General features: G+C 40.1%; 2 protein-coding genes across 4 annotated transcripts; both read right to left on the reverse strand.

Moving 5' to 3' along the window:
* Nucleotides 1–12727, reverse strand: tc2n (tandem C2 domains, nuclear). Of its 3 annotated transcripts, XM_082515045.1 has the most exons (12): nucleotides 11732–12727; nucleotides 10735–10809; nucleotides 10486–10647; nucleotides 9481–9651; nucleotides 9003–9082; nucleotides 7148–7205; nucleotides 6492–6592; nucleotides 5835–5951; nucleotides 5547–5738; nucleotides 1849–1963; nucleotides 1547–1743; nucleotides 1–1362 (listed from the first exon to the last, which is right to left on the reverse strand). In XM_082515045.1, exons 2-12 carry the CDS (start codon nucleotides 10799–10801, stop codon nucleotides 1252–1254), a joined length of 1371 nt encoding a protein of 456 aa, XP_082371171.1. In that variant the 5' UTR covers nucleotides 10802–10809; nucleotides 11732–12727; the 3' UTR covers nucleotides 1–1251. The 3 variants fall into 3 exon arrangements, with proteins under 3 accessions (XP_082371171.1, XP_082371170.1, XP_082371172.1); XM_082515044.1 differs by having other exon boundaries at nucleotides 1547–1963; XM_082515046.1 differs by lacking the exon at nucleotides 10486–10647 and having other exon boundaries at nucleotides 1547–1963.
* A 67-nt stretch (nucleotides 12728–12794) lies between these two features.
* On the reverse strand, nucleotides 12795–24408 carry fbln5 (fibulin 5). The gene is made up of 11 exons (XM_082515048.1): nucleotides 23945–24408; nucleotides 23689–23743; nucleotides 23422–23470; nucleotides 22945–23223; nucleotides 17661–17783; nucleotides 16936–17052; nucleotides 16717–16833; nucleotides 16203–16325; nucleotides 15857–15983; nucleotides 15540–15735; nucleotides 12795–13535 (listed from the first exon to the last, which is right to left on the reverse strand). Exons 1-11 carry the CDS (start codon nucleotides 23986–23988, stop codon nucleotides 13374–13376), a joined length of 1392 nt encoding a protein of 463 aa, XP_082371174.1. The 5' UTR covers nucleotides 23989–24408; the 3' UTR covers nucleotides 12795–13373.
* Nucleotides 24409–24596: the final 188 nt, after the last annotated feature.

The raw sequence follows: 24596 nt of genomic DNA on the forward strand, positions 1-24596 counted from the left end.
TTTTCAAACAATATGAACTTTTTATTACACTAAACTTTTACATTCAACACTTTTTATTTACATTCAATATATAAAAAAAATCAGAAGCACAGAGCTAATGTTTGACACAAAAGCCGCTGTTTTCTCCAGTAACATGACACCCTGTGAAGTTCAATTAAGGTAAGGGAAAACCTTCTAGCTCACATTTAGGGAATTTTAAAGGAAGTACATTTTGTTTCTCCAAAAATATTTAGTAAAGTGCCGAGAGATACAACTTAAAATTGTTTTTTCTACAAAACACTTGTTCATTCCTCAAGTTAGGTGCCTGATTTATTCATATGTCATTGTTAGAGCCTAATAAAATAAAATAAAAGCTCCTCTGAAACTGGTCAGGTACAAGAACTTGACTAAAAATGAATAAAAAGCAGCCAGTGTCCAAAGAAAAGCTTTGAAAGGCTGTCTGAAAGCCTATTAAAATTACAAGTAAGTCCATGGAAGCAAAATATAAAGACATGATGAGTGGCTCAAAAGTTTTGCACAGGACCAGAAGAAAAATACTATTTTTGTAGGTTTTATAATTATTTTATATTTCATTTTATGCCTAAAACTATGAAATTTCATTCTGCTGTCGTCATGCTAGCCAGCTTGCTTTAAAAAATATAAATGACACTAAATATTTCTGGCTTTTTTAAAAGAATTTTAAAAGATCTTTAGTTAATAAGTGACTGAATAGCAGATTTTCTATGGTTTTAAAAATACAGAATACCACCAACCTTACACTATTAGATGAATCTTCTTTACAGTCTGAAACCACTAAAGTAAATATGGTTTTCCTATCACCTTTCTCCTGCTTGTAAACTTTCTTTGCAAAATGAAGCAGACTCATAAAGCATGATACTTCCACGTCATGCAACTTGCAGAAAACAGCTTATGTACAGTACAGCTAAATGCTAAGCAATTGAATTGTTAATTTAGGAAATGCTCTACTGTTTTTAAGAAATATCCTTCATTTAGTCTACAGTAAACACACACACAAAAAATAACCTTTCGACCATCTACATTTTGTTCGAAACCCTTATTTATAACTGATCACTGAATACGTGCACTGTCTCTGTGGAAATTTCCCAGAGAGCACGTTCAGCAGTTTACAGTCTGGTCAATCAGAGTTGACTATGTCAACGTACAGGACTGTGGCTGGCCAACTGGAAAAGTAAGCAGGCACAGCGAGATGTGCAGCACGAGAGCACTATGTCAGTAGCTGAGAGAAGAGGTTTAGGAAGAACTCAGCCTGTGCCACGCTGCCACCACTTTCTCTGGATGAGCCATTGTGTCCTTCCACTGCTCCACAGCCTCTGGAATAGGGCTATTGAGTCCCAGCTGAATCTGCCACAGACGCAGAGGAGGCAACTCCTCAGTTTGTTGCAAATAACTTAAAAACATTTTGATTTTCAGGCTAAAATAGATGAAATTGTATTCATTATATTAGAAGTAATGAAAGAATAGGCTAATAAAATACACCAAGGGACTCATAACTAAAAGTAAAATCTTTGGTGCTTGACAAACTCACCTGTCCGAGATATTGTTTCCTCCTGACTGAGCTGCGACTGTAGAGTTTCACTGAGAGTGAGTAGGCGTGGTCTAAGGTGGCCAGATGGAAGTGAAACGTCTCAGCCCACTGACACTGACCTCCAGAGGCCTTGAGCACTCGGGTCTTCTTCTTGGTCACCTCCTCTAACTGGGTCATCTCCACTTTGACAAAAAAAGCTTCAGAGGACAGGTGCAAGAGAAGACAAGTTACCATTAAAGCTACAAAGCTACTTATTTTAGGGGTTAAATATTGAAAAATACAGATGTGTATTTTACAGGTACCTTGAGTGAGCGGTGAGGAGGACACTGGGAGGTTTTGAGCAGCAAGGACCTGGACCTGGATGCGTCCATTCACCGGCTGAAAGCACGTAGTAAGATGCAGCTCAGAGTGGCACACCTGTAAGAGAATGGTGTCAATGAGCTTTTACATTTACTAACATTTAGAAAGAAATAATAAACCTCTTGCGAGCCACTGTCCTCAAATAAGAGCATCACATTTCTGCACCTTATAAGTTATAATTACGGTAAGTAAAAATCCATTAGCTGCTTTCTAGTAAATTAGACCCAAAGTAGCTCCAGTCTTGCGCATTTGGAGCTTTAACCACTGTTCTGCCTTTAAAGTAGTCAGTGCAGGTTGTCAGGGCATGTTTTAGTTGCACTCATAACATGAAAGCTTCAACAGATTGAGCTTTAATAATGGTAAAGTGGCTACAGTTACAGTATAGAGTATGCTTTTGGTCTTATCAACAAGGTTTTAGACTACAAGGTGCTTTTACTGCTTTTTCTTGTTACAGGACATATTTCAAAGAATTAAAACAATATAAAGGCTGTTTGTCAAAGGAGGCTATGTAGAGTCATTTAATAATCCAAAATAAATAAAACAAGTTAAACACTGTTGCTCATAAGGCGTTTGGTTTGAAAGAACAGCTGTAAAACTGATGCAGTGACACCATACAGGTTCCTGTTGAACAGCTAAAAACAAAGAAGAGATTGACACGGTTACTTTTCTTTCATTACTCAGTGTTGTGGTTTTTCCCCTTCACTGCCGTCTCCACCATATTGTCAACACTGAGTGCCACACCAGCGCACTGAATCTCATCATGCTTCACAGGCATCTTTGCAGAGCAAGTCCAGCCTCAATGCCAGCCTGGAACAAAACTTACTTCATGGTCTGGAGTAGTACTGGAGTATGAACCCTAATGACCTGATTTCTTCTACATGAAGTGCAATTTTGCTTCATCTCCTACAAATATCCTGAAGTGACATCACATCAGCAGCAGCTGTACTTTGTGTTTGGTGCTACCGAAGTTGACTGAAGGGTAGTCTTCTAATAAGATGAAACTCATAGTCTATAGATGATGAGGTGGGAACATGTCAGCATGTTTACATTATCACCAACACTCTTAACAACTTTTAGACATTAATACAGTTTTGACAATGAGATATTTTGGGACAGTGAAGTATTTTTGGTCATTTGTTTTCTGTACAATAGTCAAGATGAAGTGCAGATTTTGGGCTTTGACTTTAGGGGTTCAACAAAACTATTTCAGTAACTAGTCTGTAATTACAGCCTTTTTATTTTACTTTTCACAGGCTCGAGAGTAACTGGACAAGCTGAATAATCTGAAATACAAGAGATGTTTTAAATACTTGGTTGAGAAGTCTTTGCAGAAACCACAGACCTAACCAGAGGCTGCATTTCCTCTTAAAGATGCTCCACCAAGCTTTTACTGGAGCCATCTTTAGCTGCTGATTATTTGTGGATCTTTCTGCCTTCAGTTTTGTCTTCAGTAACAGAAACACTGCTATGTTGGGCTGATGTCAGTGGACTGCTTAGGCCATTGAAGAACATCCCATTTCTTGGGGTGCTTTTACAGGATGTGTCAGGTCATTATCTGTTTGTACTATGAAGTGCTGTGCAATGAGTTTTGCAAAATTTGGTTGTATCAAAGAGCACAGCCATGTACACTTCACAGTTCATCCTAACCGTAACCATTCTGCCTCTATAAGCAGTCACGTCATCAATAAACTCTAGTAGCCCTGTTTCATACATCCATACATCACCATGCCATGTTGCCTCCACCATGTTTGGCAGATATTCTGGGCGGTAGGGGAGCTTTGGATCATGAAATGCTAAAGAAAAGTTAATCTTGGTAAGAAATTTCTTCTGTCCTAAGACTTTTCCCCAGATCTTTGCTGGCTCTATTAGGTGTTTTCTGACCTTCCTGTTCTTGAGTGTATCCAGTAGTTTGCAGCCTGCTATGAACACCCAACAATGATAAAACCTACTTCTTTGAGTGTGTTCTTAGCGTTGTTAGATGTTGTGAAGATGTGTTTTTCTTAAATAAAGATATGAGGTCAACCAGGCTTTCAGGCCCTTTGGTGTTATTTTGCTGGCCAGTTTATTTCTTCTTGTTGACTTGCCCACTCCACCGGGAGGAGGCCCCGGGGCAGACCCAGGACACGCTGGAGAGATTATATCTCTCGGCAGGCCTGGGAACGTCTTGGTGTTCCCCCGGATAAGCTAGAGGAGGTGGCTGGGGAGAGGGAGGTCTGGGCTTCTCTGCTTAGGCTGCTGGCCCCAGATAAAGCGGATGAAGATGGATGGATGGATGGATGGATGGATGGATGGATGGGTGACTTGCCCACTCTTAAAGTCCTTGTTATCTCTCTGACAGGTTTTGGTTTGCAGAAAAATAAAGGGACAGACCTTACCTCACCAAGAAACTCCTTAATAGTCCATTTTTGATCAGTAGGCAGAAGGGGACTATATAAAAATTGCTGTAATTCCTAAACAGATGATGCAATTCTTTTACCAAACCCCTTGAACTGAAGCTAAAAATCTGCAGTTCAATCACATATTGATTGTTTAAGATCAAATCCACTGCAGTGGTGTAAAGAGGCAAAACTACAAAGCACATTTCAGTGTCCAAAAACTTATGGGCCTAACTATGGGCTCTCAGAACTCCTAAACATGCTGCAAACCAGTTTTCCCACTTAATAAGTCTACTTTTTTTCTTCATTGGGTTCAGCTGTCTTCAGCCTTAAGAGCCCCCCCTCTGAATGACAGTGATTTGGACAATTTTGCTCTTTTGTGTCCAGCAGATGGGTAAAATAACCGAGTGAATCAATTTGTCCCTCTGAAATCTAATGATGAGTCACCCTCTGATTTTCCAACTATACAGACAGTTTGTATTTTACCATCACTGGCCAGACATAAATCCATTTATCAACAAAACCACTCTGCACTGGTAAAGTGGTTTAAGGTCTGACCTACTTTCCATGTCTCACATTTCCAGGACATGCTTTCTGCTTTTTACTCTCTTATTGTTAAAGCCTGTTTCCTTATTCCCTGAAAAATGAATTCCATTTCTGTTTTTCCTGTGATTATGCAACAAATTCAGCCACAGCATTAATATTTTTCTGTTCAGGCCAAGAGGATAGTGTGTGTCAGTGGACTACCATGCATCATGGGGACAGTTTTATGAGGCACCTATAGCACTTTCTCCTTATTTTCTATACTTTTAAAAAGAAGTGACAAAGGAAAGCAGCCAACACAGGAAATGGTGAAGAATAGGTAGTAAAAATCCAGGGAATTCCCACACAGAGTTTTTGCTCTTGGCCAAAGGAGTTGGAAAGTTGTGGCCAGGTACAAATCACATACATGGTAGTTAACACTTTTCTTATTCTTTGCTTTCAAATAAGTTACAATCTTATCTAAAACTTAGAGCTAACATAAAAGTAAAAACAGCTGCAGAATTCATGCAAAGTACTGATGCAACATTGCCCTAAAACAGCAACAAGATTGGCAGAGATAGATACAGAATAACAACTTTCTCTCTCTGTATACGTCTTTCATTGTCCTGTATTACTATTTAACACATCAGTGATGGAAAGCATCATGGAAACAGCAAACAGACTCTGTAAACCAAGCTTCAGCGCTACAGGCCCACCTAATGAACAATGTAGTGAACTCCTACCGAAGATTTAGACGGAGGGTTGAGTTCAAGCCAGTGCTCCGTCTCCTGAGAACCGAGGTGTCGCAGGGAAAGGACACACTCTGCCACCGTACGTTTTTTGGGGTTGTGTGTCTGCAGTCGCAGCACCAGGGCACTGCAGCGCAACAGCTGGAGATGCAGCGCAAACACAAAGGTCTCCATGAAGGACACATCCTGAAAGCAAAGAAAGGTTAAAGTAGAGATTAGGCAGTTCTGCAATAGCGGTTTAAGGGCCTATAAAAACTTAATAAATATAAACAGCATCAATACCTGACAGTACTCTCTAACTGAGCTCTTGAACTGTATGGGTTTGGGGGTGGTAATGATTGATTTGAAACCAATCATTTGCTGCTCCCCTCCATCCGGATGAAGGTTGAGGTCTGAGCACTGTTAAAAAAAGAAGATGTGGTTCAGTCTGTGTGTAGAACAACAAAGGTTTTATCCACGGCGCTCTACTTGGAACAAAAGATGAAAAAAAAAAAAAAAAACAGTTCAGGTTTTGTTCTAAGAAAGTCATCAGGCCAGACATTAGTGGCAAGATCAAGTGCCACTAATGTGACCTTAGGATAAAAAACAAACCCAAACCAACAACAAATCCCAAATCAAAGCTGGCAGAAGAGTACACCTTGTGGAGTTAGAGTACATATCTGCAGTAGAAGTTTATTTAGTGTAGGGTTTTGATTTCTGAATAAACATACACTTCCTTAGACGATGTTGGAACTATTGTAACGTCAGTCAGGACAGTTCAGTTCCCTTAGAGGAACTTTTCCTTCTGAGTGTCTGAGCCGGAGTTAATAGAGCATTGAGAGGAGCTAAAGGAGAGCTGTATTCTGGACGCACAGAGGGTCCATTGAGAAATGCTACCAGTGACCACAATAGGGCTTTTTGTCCCTGAATCCCCCTCCTCCATACTGCATGTAACCTTACCTGAACCAGGGTGATCCACACCTGCTCCAGAGCCTCCTGATAGTTCAGCCGGACACACACCTTCCCCAACTCGCGCTCATCCCCAGACAAGGTGACAGACTCTGCAACATTTGGAAACAGACAGCAGGATGTGGCGTTAGCATTTAAATACGAGTTTATGTACTGTATAATATGATGTTTTAAAGATTTTAAAGATGATGCTTTTCAATTGTTAAACTCAAAACTCAAGGCAGAAAGATTTACAAACACACAGTAACTCAAGATTGCTGCACTAAAGGGTGAGAGGAGCATCTCAAGGGAGGAAACACAGAAATTGGTGATGTCCATGAGTTCTAAATTTCAAGCAATTATTTTAATTGTGATATTAAAAACAATCCTTATATTTGGGATTATAATTGTTTTTCCAGCTACTTTTGAACCTCTGAAAATTCCTAAACAGTAAATGCTACATTTTGATTAAACCCCTTAAAAGTCTCCACTTCAGTCACATCTTGATTGTTTAATTTCAAAAACTGTGCCTTTGTCCCAAAAATGATTTGCTTGGCTGTATGAAAAAGCCAGAAACATTATATATCAGGAACTAAGGTTGAAAGTCACTTTTTCTTTTTACATTGGGAAACTGCTAGAACAAAAAGGTTTGTTTGTATGATGTTTACCCAGGCTGCTTGTCATGGAGCTCATCTTGGAGGATGCACTGCTGAGGGACTCAAACCGCTGCAAGGAAAACAGAACAGACGACACGTGTGAGACCAGACTTTCTGCAGTTTCCCCCTTCTTGATCCCACACCCCCTTTTTTTCTTAGCAAATGTGTCACACTTATCATTAAAGAAATTTTAAGAATACAATTTCAGTTATTAGGGGTAAAAAGCTATCCAAACCTACCTGGCCCTGTGTGGAAATGTAATTGCTTCTAAAACAATAACTGGTTGTTCCACCCTTGCACCAAGAACTGCAACCAAGTGTTTGTCATAATTCAAAATGAGTCATTCGCATCATTGTGTAGGAATTTTGGCTCGTTCTGCTTTCCTGAATTGCTTTAAAGAGGCCAAAGTGGAGGAGTTTTTGAGTGTGAACGACCCATTTAAGGTCAGGCTAAAGCATCTCAATCTGATTTTAGTTGAGATTTTGACAAGGTCAGTCCTTTTTTTTTTTTTTTGCTTTTTTTGTGTGTGTTTTTTAACATTCGTAGGTGGACTTGCTGCACTTACTTTCAGATCATTGTGCTATTACATAACCCACATGAACTTTAGCAGGTCCTGAAGCAGCAAAGCATTACACTACCGCCACCATGTTTGACTTGTTTGATGTTCTTTTTATAAAATCCTGTGTTTGTTTTAAACCACACATAAAGGGGCTCAAACCTTCTAAAAAGTTCATATTTTGGCTCATCAGTTTAAGTTTTCTTTTACAAAGAATGTTGTTCATTTTATAAATTGTGGTGCCATTTAGAGTAAAATGGAGAAAAAACATAGTATGATGTGGTGTGTAGCTCCCCTGTGATTGCCCTGCAGTATCCTCTGGATTTTCTGCCTATAAAACTTTTGTTTGCTCATGATGGTGTCAAACTAAACAGCTATGCTAATTTAACTGCAGTTGTGCATGCAATGGATGCCGTAGTGAGCCATCAAGCCAAAAGAAATGCACAGAAATGTATCTGTGTTAGTTCCCAGGAAGAAACTGCTCTGACATTTTTCACACCGTGGGCTCTGAATGAGGTTTTGTAATGTTTATTTAGGTTTAGGGAGTGACTAGATTGATTGTAAGAGACAGTCAACTATTTATGTAAAGTAACAAGGAGCTGATGACAGGTGTGTCACACCACATCCTTTATTGAACAAAGAAATCCAACCCAACCTGGTCTTTTTTTAAATTGGCATTACTGATAAATGGCCACTTTATCATAGGCAATCAACAGGTATGTTCAATCAAAACAGCTGGAGCTGAATCACATGTGGAAGTAGATTTTATCATAGCTACTAAAGTGGAAGAATAAGCCCAAAAATGAATCACGACTTTCAAATTCATCGTCATAATTTTAAAACAAAATTATAGGCTTATCTTAGCCATAGATTATTAGTTGAGACTGAAGGTAACTGAATGCTTTAAATGAGGTCTACTACCTAAATAAATTACACAGTTACATAACTAAACGCGACTGTAAACATCATCTAAAGAAGATTTCATCTTTATTTCATTGTCAGATCAGTTGATAACTACTACTTGGCTTAACTAATCTCAGAACACTTATTCTCACTTCTTTTTTCTACCAAGTGTTATGGGACAGGAGTCATACCAATCTCATGTCTGTATGGTAAATATAGAGGTAGCTGCATTACACAGTACACATTACACTCTTTGCTGCTTAAATCAAAATACCAGCTTCTGAGCCTTGTTTGCAATTCTCCACTATGCTGCTGAGGACAGTGGAAACTATAAAAACTATATTTAGTCTAGGTTGAGACAAGGTGAGAATTCTGTGTGAATACAGATTAGATAGAGGATGGTCTCACCTGCATGTGACCCTGGGGGTTGGACAAATCAAACATGGAGCTGCTCAGTCGCTCCTGGCCACCTAACTTCATATTCCAACCTGGGAAAAAAGATAAAAAGATGTTTTGAAGCTGTTTCAAAACAGTTTCTGGTTTTCATGCTTCACTCTGCAGCAATCTGTTGATGAGTTCAAGTAGAGCTCAGTAAACTACTGAATAAACTGCTCAGTACTAAGATGAAACATGTGTCTATGTCCAATTTTGTCATTATTTAATATGTTTACCACAATTTTAGTTAAATCATGCCCAAATTCTTGTTTCATATTCCTTTCATCCATCCGTTTTCTTCCATTTATCCAATTTAGGATCATGTTGGAATTGGAGCCTGTCCCAGCTGCCATTAGGCGAGAGGTGGGTATGGGGTACACCTCGGACAGGTATTCAGTCTGTTGTGTTTCATATTAAACAACAAAATACCACTTTTTCTGGTATTTGGTACCTGGGCTTTGTGGACCAAAGCTTCTCTTCTTCATTGTGTCTCGGCGGCTCGAGCCGGGGGAGATGTGCTCTGCCATGTGACCCTGATGGAAGAAGGACTCAGGGTAGTAGATGAAGGGAGTGGTGCTGACCAGCTCTGCCTTCCTTGCTGCATATGTGCACCGGGCTGAACCTGCAAGCAAACAGCGCAGCTGGTTGTTATCATGCTTCAAGCACATTATTGTTCTCTGCATCTCTAACAAGTATGAATAGCTATTCATCAAGAAACAAAGTGCCTTCACTTCAGTGCATTGAAGAGAGCCGATAATATCTTAATAACCCCTGAGATAGATTTACTGCAGCTTAGATTCTGTTTGTTTGCCGTAGCCTTTGCGTCAAACTAACCCTGAGTTGAGGCATGTTATGTAACTTTCACTTATCTGTCTTGTGGGGCTTCTTGTTGAATTTAAGAGTGAATTAAAATTAAAAGTAAATGTTTCCACTTTTGGCAGTAGGATCCTGCACTAGTTGATCATACCCCAGGTGTAAACTTCCAAGTCAGCGTAGTCATACGTTTTGTTGTGATATTCCCTGGAATCTGAGTGTAGACGTGGGCTGAGTTGAGCAGAAATTCGGCTTCATTTAGAAGGAATTCAGCCCAAATGAGCCAGATTTGGCAAACAATCACCAGCAAAAGTCATTTTTGTTAACTCACATTCTAGTACAGCCAGTCAAATAAAACAGGTACAAACAGCAGTTTTTATTTTATAATTTGTCTGTTAATTTATATGTTTTGCTTTTAGGATAACTCTTAAGGCAGACTGCACATATTTAAATATTGATATGAAGCAGAACCGAAACCAACAGTTCAGTCTCATTACTGGAAGTATCATTATTTACCAGCCCATCCTATAAGTCATCACTATCCTCTCACACGCTATAACTAATTTGGATCACCACTGTTTGATTCTTTAAATCATATACACACCTTAAGACTTAAAATGTACTAACTGATACAAGTACGTACTCTGTGGCTCAGCCTGTAAATTAGGGTAGCTTGGTTGGACATAGGTCGGCACAACAAACGGAACCTCTCTGCCGTCTGGGGGCATCTTGGAAAGTAAGTAATCTTCAGATACATTTGGTCCTGGGGCTGCTGCTGTGTTAGGGGGCATCTTCAGTGCAATCACTTTAAAACAGAAGATATTATTCAGTGAGACACAAGTAGGTCTGTTGAAACCTGTCTGATACACATCTGTGCAGGACGGCAGCTTACCTTGGGTCTCCCGCTCCTGCTCGTTCTTCTTCATGAAGTTCTTGCAGCAGTTTTTGATGCACTCCATGGCTGAATCTGGAAATATTTAAATGTTGAAATAGTAAGTGGAAGTTGCAGATTGCATGGTAAACAGTAACAAGGTGGATAACAATGAAAAGCCAAAAATTATTCATGGAACATGCCAAAATGACCTGGGTTTGCTACTTCTAATCTAACTGAACACTCAAAGCACTTTGATCTGTAAGCCTCAGTCACTGAGTTACTCTGACATTCATGCAAGCATGCAGACTCAAGGTACCCAGGATTAAACCAGTGACCTTCCAATAAGTGGATGACCTGCTCTGCTTCCTGAGCCGCAGTCACCACCTTTAAAACAAATAGTCCGCTTGCACAAGTCTAATAAATTTTAGGAAAGTCCCCAAAATGTGCTGAACTTGTTTACCTGCTCTGCAGTTGCCACAGTGTGGTAGGCTATTTTATATCTGTTGAATTCCACTCTTTGATATGATCTGAGATCTCAAGGTCCCCTCATATCACCCCCAAATTTAATTTGGTAACATGTCATTTTTTGACAGTGCTTAAATGTGGTATAAGTACCTGTTGCTATGGTGTGACCACACTTTATAAATCGGATACATTAAAAAATATATGTTATCTGTTATATGCTCAAATTAGGAGCACATAAAAAAAAATCATAAGACACATAAACATAAGAAAGTTCAGTCATTCCACACCACTTCTACAACTATTCTAGTCCCCAGAAACAAACAACTACATTCACTGCCATGACTTTCTTCAGGGGGCTTTGATTAACCGGGATTATTGATTAACTCACCGCTTAAAACTTAATAACTAGTTATTTAATAAACCAGTTGGGCTGCCAGTGGATGGAGGAATTTCCCTATGGCGCACGCTAAAAATAGCATATCATCAAACATCACTTTAACTTACCAAACAAAACACAGATACAAAAAAAGTTTATAAAAAATAAACTTACCAACGCCTTGTTTTCATTTAAAGAGGATCCGCTTCGACCACCCAGGCCTGAGGTTCACACTCACCGGCAGGCGGGAGAGAAATGCCACCGAGCTCAGGTTTAAGGCTGACTTTCGTTACAGGTCTGGATCCCTCCCTCTCTTACTCCCGCCCACGCTTCTCTCCTCTGTCATTCCCGGACTGACAGTGGCGCGCGCTTCCTTCCCCGAACAGCTGTGATCACAGCGCTTTCTATTATTACCTTTTTGTTTTTCACTTATCGCTGTGTGCTCACTGTCATTTGTTTCTTTTCATCCTCGGTCGATATGTTTGCATTGTGTGCATCATCCCAGCAGGAACTTGGCCATCTCCCGGGATCGGCGCTTACTGACAGATTTACGGCTCCTTGCTGAGATAACAATGACGCAAATAAGAAATTGAAAGAAAACACGTCATAACTTTCTCAAGCTACTGTTTTCCTTCTAAGTCGCCTATACTTGACATATTACCCACCGATTAATTAATGTAGACTGAATTCGCTGATTGCAAAACATTTGCTGATATGTAAATATATACATTTTTTTCTTTATATACCTAAAAACCGTCATGTGTGCCCAAATCACGCAAATTTTCTCAGTCACCCCTCAAATCTATTAACAGTTTAGACCCTGAAAAAATTTACAAGAGGTGTTAAAAATGTGGTTCCCCATATTCAAATCAAGTGTTGCTATAACATCCATATTAAGTAACCCTCACATGGTATAGCACCCAATGGTTTATTATATGCCCTTTTCACAAATTCTGATACCCAAATAAGTGCTGCTATCAACCCATACTTATCCCAAACTGACACTTTTGTATATATGTGTAAATGCAGTAATTCAAAATGTATCACAGTCCCACATTATAATCCATAAATTAGCTGTTGTTTCAGGAGTTTTTGCTAAAGTGACCCCTAAAATGCATTGATATAATCCCACATTTTGTTATAGTGCCAAAAAAAATCCCCATCCCAAATTCCCCAGAGTATCCACAAAACCAGGTGATGCATTAGTCTGGGAGCCGCCTCATGCCAGGGACAGCTGTTTGTGTGGTGAAGAAGTTTATTGGTCAAAAAGAAACTGTGATCAATAATTCAATTAATGACTTGTTGTTACATCATTTTAAATACTGCCTCTGTAAAATGCACATTTACACTTCTGCTTCGGATAACTGGCTCTCCTCTTGTCAGCTAAGATCAGATGCCACTTGAGAGGAAATGACAACATAAAACTCACAGCTTATGTGAAGGGATGAAGGTTCACAGACAAATGGACGAGCTCGTGTGTATATACACCGATTCTCCGTGATGTTGCTGTTGTCAGGTCGTCCTCTGAAATTGTACACCATAAATATCCCTGCATGTCTGTGTGTGCGTGGGTTTGTGTGTTGAAAGTCAATATCGTAGTCGTAAAAGCTCAGTGTCTATTAAACAAGGGTGGAGATTCCAGCACGGGAAAGTCTTCCCGTCAGCTGTTCTCAGCGGAGTCCTGTTGTGTCTCTACCGAAGGTGACATAATGAGGGGGGAAGGGGGGCAACAAGCAAACTATTACATCAGCTGCAGGTGAAAACAGCTGCTTCATGCTTGACTTTCTTTTGTGGCAATGAAGTTCATTTGGGACCCTCAAAACGGATGCTCTGATACAAATATTGTCAGACGGATGATGGAGCTGCCTCTGAAGTTGATGACATTGTTGACCGTGACCATCTCCAGGTCCAGCACCACCTTCTTCGGCCCCTTGATTGGCCGCGATAAGACGAGCGTGGCGCTCACATTACTGGTTTGCTTTAAGAGAAAGAGGACAGAGACAAAAGGGGAATGTGAGGAATGAATTACAGGAAACACTACTGCACACAGCGGAAGAAACACGTGGCTCAGTGCCTGGTTATACAACTTCCAGTAAATAAAACAAGCGCACACTTGTTTAGAAAGCCAACTTAGCAGTTTCTGATCAAACTCAGCTTCTCAGATACATTACACCATCTGCTGGGTGCACTCTGCATTGTCAGGTTCTTACAACTCATTAAACCTGTGGTACACACATATATATATTTATAATTTATTCAAAATAAACGGTATTCCGTAGCCAATCTTATCTAAACACCTGATATTTCTTTGAAGTGTATCTAGAATTTGATCATAATCACAGCTACAAAAAAAAAAAGATCTAACCCTAACTTTAGCCCAGGATCAAAACTACCATCTTTTTCTTTCCGTCTCTGAGCACAAACTCGAGTCCTTATTTTAAAACGTCAAATCAGTCCTGTGCAAACTGTAAATAAAAACAGAATGCAATGATTCGAGAATCTCATAAACCCACATTTTACTCATAAAACTACATAGAAACCATGTCAAATGCTTAAACTGAGAAAATGTATCACTTATGAGCTCATTTTAAATTTGATGACACCAACACATCTCAGAAAAGGACAGTGCTATGTTTACCACTGTGTAGCAGCCCCCCTTCTTTTATCAACAGTCTGTAAACATCTGGGAACCGAGAAGACCAGCTGTTGGACTTTTGAGAGGAATGTTGTCCCATTCTTGTCTCATGGAGGATGTTGGACTGCTCAGAAGTCCTCGTATTTTTGGTTTCACGATACTCTAGTGTTTTCAGCCAGTAAGTCACATGTACTTTTTTACAGATTGGTCAACCTCTGTCCATTTACTTCTGGGTATAAAAAGAACATCAGCTGACTTGTTCCTAATTAACCTCATTAGTCGCGAATTGTTCCTCGAGCTGTTTCTTTTTAGCACCACTTCCTTTTACAGCCTTTTGTTACCCCCATTCCAACTTTTTGAGACATGTTACTGCCACCACAGTCAAAATGAACTCTTTTTTTTTTTCGAAATAGCAAAAGGTCTAAATTTAAAATGTCATGTTTTCAATGTTCTATTATGACTAAAATATGGGCTTATTGGATTTTCACATCATTGCATTCTGTTTTAATTTACATTTTACGCAATGTCCCAATTTTGGGAGAGAATATGGTTTGTATTAGAATGAAGATCAAAAACTTTGTGTAATTATTTGTTGTATTTTTGGTTACATGTCACTCCGTGCTGTGGGTGAACAAATCCCGATCATCTCACTGTGTAATGATACGAGGAAGTGCTGATACTATTCACTTAGATAAGTGCCAATACTAGATGGAAATAATAAAGCATTACAAGGAAAGGTGCTCCAGGTGGTCTTACTTAAATCTCAGATCAAACGCCTATTTTGTTACATTATATCATATTACTGAATCAATAAGATGGATTACATTAAATGTATCTTTTAGACAAAAGTTTTTGTAATGCACTTACATAATTCTTTCAGTTGTTTTCAGTATTTCATTATGAATAAATTTGTATTCATTCATCTTTTTAGATAAATGTCAAGCATTGCATTACTTAACCTTTAAGATAAATGCAATACAATAAAAAGGAGATTTTCTTGCGTCGCATGGTATCTTCTTTGCAGTGATTCTAATATGTTTTTCTCACTATTAAGCTGGTGAATTATCATCATCTAGGACAAGTCCAAGACTGATTTTGAAAACATCTTTGGTAACTAAACAGTCACAGCTGTGGAGTTTCTGGACTGCATTCTTTAACAACCAAACACTACTGTCATTTCCTTTCCTGCCTAGTTCTGCAGTTTCCTTGAATTTCCCCATCTATAGAGTTTGAGTTTCTGTAGGAGTGGGGGCCCACTTTCATTTATTGTGTTACTTTGCATTAATATAGTGCACTAAAGTCTTCCATCTGCCATATCTTCTGTTGATGGGTCTCTGAAAAACGTACCCTCATGTAAAACTCTCGCCCATCGTTGCCCGACTTTATCTGGAAGATGTAGAAGGCGCCGGGATAGCGCGTGGTGGCCTGCATCTGGAAGATATCTGCAGGCACACTGCGCCCCGACGACATGTCCATGTGTCGGTACAAAATGGTGAAGGGCTTATCCCTGCAGGCAGGGTTCTCAGCTGAACACATACACTGACTGCCAAGGAGGAGACACGGTCACTTTAAGCTTTAGAGGATATTTTAAACAAATAAGCAGTGAAACAGTTTAGAATTTGGTGTTAAAAGGCGTCTAGAGAAAGCGAAGAAGTAAGACTCACTTGTCACTAACTTCGATGTAAGGAAGGTTGCACTGTAAAGGATTCAGGCATGTATAGCTTCCCTGGAAATTGAAACACACTTGTGCTGTTGTACAGGTGTTGTTACCAGTGTCACATTCATTGACATCTTTAAGAATCAAACACACAACAATCAAAGTCAGTTTAAACATAATCATCACGAGAGAAGAAGAAGAAGCTTCAACAATGTTGATATTAAAGAAAAATAGATGCATGTGTCCTGAGTCAAGAGAAGTATTTAACTGATAACAATAATAACTTTATCACATAAACTAATGCATTCAGTTAGGAAATGATGTATCTGTGTGAGAGTTCCTCATCTTCTTACCCTCACAGCTCCTGCCGTCCTCATATATATAATATCCAGGTGGACAGATGCAGGAGTAAGAACCGGGGATGTTGACACATCTGTACTGACACAGAAACTCAGAGAAACTGCACTCATCCAAGTCTGCACGAAGCAAGAAACAGAATTAACACCTATCAGAAAAGGACATCAGCACCAACAGTGTTCAGTGTTCAAGCTCAACCAAGCCCGCCTCAATATGTCTGAGTGAAGTCTGCATGTTTTGCACGGTGTCAGTCATGCAGCTTGCTCTTTCTAAACTGTGTCGACCTAGCCTGTGATAAACTGGAACTAGTCTCATACAGCACACCTGCTCTCTGTGATCCTGCTGCCAAAGCAAACATTTTTATTCTGTTCAATTCACCTCTGTCATACGACTTTTTGCTCCTTTTTACAAAAATGCATCTCAGTTTCTGGTTCTTTACCGACTCAATTATTCACACTGCTTCAAAGATAGATTAATATTGATATATCAAAAGAATAAAATCTTCCTCACCGATGCAAGTAGTACCATCAGATGCCAGCTCAAATCCTTCGTCACAGTTGCACATGTAGGACCCGTAGGTATTCAAGCAGCCATGACTACAAGGTTCATCTGCACACTCATCCACATCTGGAACAACAGAAGCTGGAAGCTGACAACACTGGTACACGATATACAGGTGTTTCTTTTCCTGTTGTAAAGCCGTGGCCCGGTGCTTGTGAATGTGTTTACCTTGACAGGTCCGGCTGTCTGGATTGAGGATGAAGCCAGGATTACAGGAACAAGAATATGAGCCGGGCACGTTGGCACACAGCTGCTGGCAGTAACCATAGCGACATTCATCAATATCTGGTACCAAAAAAGAAAAAAAAAGAAGAAAATTTAAGTAGAAGGTAGTCACTGACCATAATACATATTGTGCTGTAGGCAAGTTTACTGTAAGTAAATATACGATTAGTGTTTTGATTTGAACAGACTCTGCTGAGCTGCATTGCACCACAAAGCATGAGGAGGGCGCTGTTCTTCTTTTCTAAATGAGGACAAGTACATGCAGGGACTTTTCTGCATTATCCGACAGTGATCATAAAAATTGACATGACCTCTGATCTATGCTTTTTACAGTGTTAGTACTAAGATATAATAGATTGCTGGTTTTGCATGTCCAAGACTACATTTGCATTTATTAGTGCTTGAAGAAGAAAATCAAAGCTTTTCCATCACTTGGTAATTCCAGAAAATATTGAATTAAAATGCTCAGTGCTTGTTTTCCTAGCTTCCCTTCATTTGATAATTTGCACAAAGTAATGGCAAAATTGAGCGATGGCTGAACAATAATAAACTGACTCTGAGTTCACTTTGTAGAGTATTTGCAGTGATGCAATGTGAATCCCATTGGGTAAAGTGTATTGTTAATATATGCTAATGTTTAAAGAAGTTTCAGGGAAAAACTGGCTCACCCTGACACTGTCCACCAAGGAGCCAGTAACCTTCAGTGCAGGAGCATGTGTAGCCACCTGCTGTGTTGATACAGACCTGGGTGGGGTTACAGTGGTGAGAGTTTGTCTCGCATTCATCAATGTCTGCAATTAAAAAAAGGAAAAAAAAAAGAGGAGAAAAAATTAACAAAATTCAACAAAATTAAAAAGGACGCTCAAAGAGGCAGAAGCGACATAAAACAAAAAAAAGTTCAGCACATTAACACAAAAAACATGTTTTTCTGTTACATTTGGCAGCCAGCCCTTCAAATCTACACAAAAGTAACACCCAGAGAGACACTTTCAAAGTTTATTGAGAGTTAGGAGAAGAGTATCACGTATCATCTAAAGTATTTCATAAAGTGAGGCATGGATATTTTTAAAATGACATCAAAGTAAACAGATGAGATAAAAGCACACTGATAATACTGATTTCCATGTGGGAGTTATGCTTTTTGCACTTCTCGGACGTCAGTAGATTTGATTCCAAACATTTAGGTTTAGCCTTCACCTCACCTTTTATTGACTAACTCCAATGCAGGATTTGATGCTCATGTGCCTTGCTCGAAAGCACATCAGCTAGGGAACTTTTTCCTGCTGGCTTGAAGATTGCACCAGCAATCTTCTGTTTGAAAATCAGTTTATCCAACACTCAGAGTTTCATCGCCCTGTGCTTAAAAAAAACCCAAACTCTTAACCAAACAGTTATCATTTCAGCGCTTATGATCGTTTCTACACAGATTTGCAGATTTCTCAGATTACAATCTGAATTCCATCAACGCCCCTGGAGCAGCTCACACACTAAATCATAATGCCCTTATGAGGATACGACAAATCGCAAATTCCAACTTCTGTTTATGGTTCTCAGACAATGAAGTCACCGATCTCTAGAAAACCGGTGGGGGGAAGTGGGTGGGAGCCTGTTTTTTTGTTTGAACAGGCAGCTATGATAAGCGATAACGTCTGTCTGTGGGACCGTTGCCCTTTATGCCAGCTGGGACCACTGGCCCTTCACGAGGGTGGAGGAGACCCGGTGCATTAGGCCACCGGCCAAAAGCTACACAGCCACGGCACCTGCTTACAGTTTCCAGTGAAAATCTCCCTGAATGCCCCTCATCTGCACCCCATGTGTAGACCTTACTGCAGATCTCCAACATATACACACACAAGCCGCAGGAGCGTTTCAGTTCACCTCCTTATATAGGCTGTTTTATGAGCTGCCCACGAGTTTTTGGAGTTGCTGACAGCCCTGATCAGCTTCAGAGAAGACATGACAGGGTCAGATGTAGATGCAAAAAAAAAACCAAACTCCTGTGCAGAAAGATCTTGACCACATATGGCTGCACAAACTGATTCAAAATAACAGTAAGTGACACAAAACCAGCTTGCTTTTCTTTATCAAGATTCCAATGAAAATATTATAAAGGATAAGAGTTTATAGCTTCACTACCAGAAAAATGCTCTGTTAAAAGATGAGCTGTTGTGCATTTTTGAGTTGACCCACTGGTTTCGAAAGTGCATAAGGCTGGATACTTTTCTCCAGGCACAACGGAGCATGTAAATCCCTGGACTCCAGTAAAAACCTGAAAATCCCTAAAACTGAGTTATGAGCTGTAATGAATATTACAGTCTCTAGTGGGATGAAAAGCACAGCATCTGAACGTTAATGGTTTCTTTTTTTTTTTACTTGGTAGAGAATAAAAAGTGTGCTTAAGCAGTGACAGTTTTGTACAGATTTTCAGCAGGTGTCATTTTTATAATGTTAATTTGATCTATCCTCATCTATCCTAATTATTGTGTGTTTGTCTAGAAAGTAAACTGTAAGCACTTTTATTATGGTCCATTTATTAGAGATAGTGTGGTTAAATAGAGTGAAAGCTCAACCGTATTCAACACCTTCAGGATGAAGCTTATCATTTCTATTGTTCCCCCAGACTGGTTCCATTTGAAACACTGACATACCATTAACTCAGAAACAAAACCACAATTGTTGCAGGTTCAGACGGGAAGTCGCAGTCTGTGTATTTTCTGCCCCACAGCAGCATCAATCAGCAACTAATTACATCACTGCACACACAGTGTGCCAGCCTTCAGGGGTGTGCTGAGTCGCTGCCTCCACAGAGGCATGCCTGTTCTCTTGCCCTGGCCTGGGCACAAATTTGGCAGCATATGACCTCATTTTTGGCACTCACATAGTGTAGTTTACCCAAACAATGTTGCGAGCTGATTCCCTCACAGACCTTCTCCCCTACAAAGAGGGGAAAAAAGTCCATATTTGTCCATGAGCGAACTTCTAGAGCTCTCTTTGGAGGGGGAAAACTGTACCACATATGTACATTTTCCTCCTCCCAGCACAGTCATGGCTAATTTATCCAAAATGACAGGAAAACACCCCAAATGGACCTTAAGGAACCCATTTTTTAACAGCTTGTCCCTGCTAGACCCGCCAAGGAAAGTTTGTGAAGTGTTTATCTAACAGCTGGGAACTCTTGAAGTTGTGAAATTGAAACAGCTCAATTAAAAAAGATGACATTTATTCGCTTTGAAACGTTAAATGGGCCTCTGGGTCGGTGGGGTGACAGCAGACAGGCTGCGGCACAAAACACTAAAAAAAATCTGTCCCTGTGATGCGATGGATTCATGTATTTCTCTGGATTTTAACCACACTGAATTCCTATTCTTTATCTTTTCCCACTGATGTTACCTCGTTCATAGCTTGACTCTAATATCTGATAAACAGCAGCAGGTGGCAGATGTCAAGACTGTATTCTGCAAAACATTCAAATTTTTCAGCCACTGCTGAAATCCAGTTAAGAGCCTCAAGACCAGAAACAGCTGCAGCCGCGGATAGACACCTTCCACCCTTATATCTCCTGCAAGCAGTGAGACAGTATAAAAATGAGCTTTGGCAGAGATGGGTTGCAAAGCAACTTGCAGATGTGCAGTAACTTCACGCCCTATGATGAAATTTGCCAGGTGATTTCTGATCAGCTAATCCACAGGGATCCTGGTTGAAATTTGACTTCATAACTTGCCTGAAGTAACTTTAAAGATGCATTAGAGTGGCAGCAAAGGGAAAAGCTGCGATTGTGTTAAGAAAAATACTCCAGAAAATCAAATATGACATTCTTATGTCAGTTAGGGGGTTAGAATCCTCTTAAAGGGTAAGGTAATTAACAAGAGAGGTTACAAGATGACCACACATTTTAATGGAAATTTATGAATAATTACGTCTTCAGTCCCCAAATAGAGTTGTTGAATTTCAGTGTTTTTCTTTGTTTGTTTGTGCGTTTGTTTTTAATAGAAAGGCTGGGATCTAAACCCTGCTTGTGGTTACATTCCCTCACTGTGATGAATGGGTGCAAATGTTGACCCACCGTGAACAATCAAACAAGCGCTTTGTCAGACTGATGTAAGCAAACGACTGAAAACAATAAGCAACTTTGAACTTTCGGGGACTTCTGATGAACACGAACAAAAGACTTGGCTCGAACAATGTTTACTTCATTTTTGAAATTGGCTTGAACGGAAGAATTGTGAAGTTTTCAGCAGAATTTTTTATGAGTCAGTCTCGTATGACTGAACCGAAGCTACGGGAGTTCTCCTGAGCCCAGAGTTAATACTTTCTGCATGCGCAAATATGCAAGCATCCAAGTGACATCAATTTCTAATGGATGCTAATTTTGTCATCAGAGGTTTTACATGATGATTTGCGCAGACAACCACATACCCTATGATTATCAGGATTTAACCCATTAGCAATTACCAGATCATTTCTAAATAGAGTAGTGACTGCACTGGCTTCCTCCAAATGGACAAAAAAGGTTGTATAATAAGAAAAACTGTAAGTATAATCCTGGCTTCAAGCAGGTGACCAGCCCCGTATAGAACAACTGGGGAATGAAATCAGACTGAAAAACCTGCAGTACAATGTTGAGTTACAATACTTTGCAAAAGTCTTGAGCTGGCTCTCACTCCCTTATATTTTGCTTCCAACGGGCCAGACTTTCTTGCCTTTTTTTAAGGGTTCTTGAGCAACAGTTCTCCATCTTTCAGAAGGTCATTGTCTGCTTTTTCACATGAACACTTTCAGAGGAATGTTTTTTGTGTTTGTTTGTTAGGCAACATGGACCTGTGTAATTATGTAAACAATTATTTAAACATAAAAAAGGCACCTAACTCAAGGGATAAACCAGTGTTTTGTCTACAGATCATAGACAACTGAGCAGGCACTTTGTTAACAGCAGCCTGTCTCACAAAAACACATAATTTGTTCAAACTTCTTTAGTTGAATTCTAGAAATTCCAAAGATAAGGCAGTTTGACAGACATAAAGAAGCACTTTTGCACTATTAACTACTAGCAGCTATTAGTTGAAAACTTGTCACACCTCAGCATGGTGTGCAGTCTTTCCTTTAAAGAAGGGAAGCAGGGAGAAAAGATGGAGGCATGTCAAATTACATAGGAACTGGACTGAAAATCAATGGGAACAGGTCTTATGGAGTGATGAATCCAATTCCCCCCCTAAAACTGACAACAATTTGAGGGAAAAATTTGAGGGAGTTGGGGAGAAAGGTACAACAGTAACCTGTGAGCCATCTGTAAAACACGGTGGAGGCTCTGTCATGGTTCGGGGCTTTGTTTCAACCAGTGGTGTTGGAGATCTCATCAAAGTTGATGGAATTATGAAAACTGAAAAGCACCATCAGAATTAAATCCAACATGAAATACCATCTGGAAAGCTTCTGGTTGACAATAAATTCATTTTTCAGCATGACAATGATCCCAAACACACTGCCAATGCAGGAAAGGCATATCTGGACAGACGAACACACAATACTATCAGTCATAAATTGGCCTCCCTAGAGTCCAGACCTCAAAGTTACTGAAGCAGTGTGGGATCATCTGGACTGAGAACAGAACAAAAGGCAGCCAACATCCAAAGAAGAGCTTTGAATGTCCTTCAAGAAGCCTGGAGAACTATTCCTGAAGAGTACTTACAGAAATAACAAGAAATCTGGCCTAAGAGACTTCACACTGTGTAAAGAATAAAGGTTTTCATTTTAAATATTGACTTTCAAGCTTATTCAAATTGTACAAACTGTATTTGTGCCTTTATTTCTGTTTTAATAAATTATTGCAATTATTTCTCATTTGCTTCTCAAAATATAAAGAAATCAGGGGTAGCTCAAAAACACATTACTATATTCTACTTGTGGTAGTAAATATCTTAGACCAGTGAGAACAAACTGCAGAATCCTACTAACCGTTACAGGTGCCATCCTCTGCAAGAGTATATCCCAGGATACATTGCGCAGTGCTGATCACTCTTGGGTAGCTGGGCTCCACAGATCTTGGGGGAGATGGGAGGAAAGAGTTTGGAAATCCAGCTGAAGGGTCCGGGTAAACCGGCTCAGGCACTATGGGATCCGGTCTGTAAGGCTGGTTGTACAAGTTCCTTGGGATGCATAGGTAACCTCCGTTCTGGTTCACACAGCGCATGTCTCCTCGGCAAGCATCTGGCATGGTACGGCACTCATCCACATCTGGAATACAGAGCCGTGCACTGATAAGGACATTCTTGCATCCGGAGCATGTGTGAATCTGTGCTACAACCCATCCCGGTGCTTTGGGATTTGATTTTCTTGCGCACACTGTGTTTGAATTCCAGACACGTCTCTTTGTTCTATAAATGTAACTTTTCAATGCAAAAAAAAAAAAAAAACAGAAGTGATGCCACTCACCTATACACTGTCTTGTTCTGGGTTCATATGCGAAACCTTCTGTGCAGGTCTGAAGAGAAGTGATCAAAATGCGGTTTGAGCATGTTTTTTAACGCATTCATTTGCTGAGATGTCAAACTAGTATGAGAAGAATATATGTTATAATGCATAAATATATTAGCTTGCATCAAAAACGCATTTGCATCTTTATTTGGCTTTGGTAAGTTTCAGAGCAACTTTTTAGTTAAGTGATCACAGCCTTAGACTAAATGGATGAAGGTGTCTTACCTGTCCGCGCCCAGGCTGGACACAAAGCAGAATAAATACCAGAGCTGTCAGCATCCTGCAAAGAGGAAATTTTACGTTTTTAGGCCCTTCTCGGAAGGAGTTCGCAGAAGAAAACAGGAACTTGATACAGGCATTTGTCACATATTCATTCAAACATGCAACGTAAGTTTAAAAAAAAAAAAGAAAAGAAAAAAGAAAAAAAAAAGTCCGTTACGCAAAAGATGCCTGCGGAGAAAATAAAGTGGAGACTACTGACCTTGAAGGAGAGCAAAACCTGAAGCCACGTCCCTCTAAATGCATGGTTTACGACTCCAACTGAGTTCTCTCAAAGGAAAGATTTGAAACGACCCGTAAATTTGAATCCCCTCGCCACTACTCAGCAGGACTCTCACCACCACCCCCAACTATGCGCCTTTACGCGAAAGCCGACACCAGGTTTTCATTAACCGCTGCCTGGTCGAGCTGAAGCTCCAGTACATTGACCAAGTGTTGGAAGAATGCTTTTTCAAAATGGACTGTTCTGCTTCTTCCCCGCTCTGTCGGCGCTACAGATTATTTAGCAATGCAAATTAACGGGCCCCCTCCGAGCACTTTCCCAACAGCTGGATTCAATCAGGAGAGCCAGCCCCCTCCAGTCAGAGCGCACGGAGACGGCGGCCCCACAGCGGCGCGCTCACTCCGACAAGCGGCTTCTCCTGGGCGGTTAGGAGGCAGAAAAGCATAAAGCTTACACACACAGTGTCTGTTTTCCAAAGATATAAACAGCCCACCCCCTCACCCCCTTCCCCGGGTTGAATGACACTGCACATCTGGCGCAGGAAACGTACGCTGTCCGCGCTGTAGTAGCCACATGTGGTTCAGATGCCTAAAATCTGGCGTTAAAATAAATTAAAAAAAACAAAGCAAAA

The sequence above is a fragment of the Aulonocara stuartgranti genome (assembly GCF_965226115.1).
Source record: "Aulonocara stuartgranti genome assembly, chromosome: 19".
Classification (NCBI taxonomy): Eukaryota; Metazoa; Chordata; class Actinopteri; order Cichliformes; family Cichlidae; genus Aulonocara; species Aulonocara stuartgranti.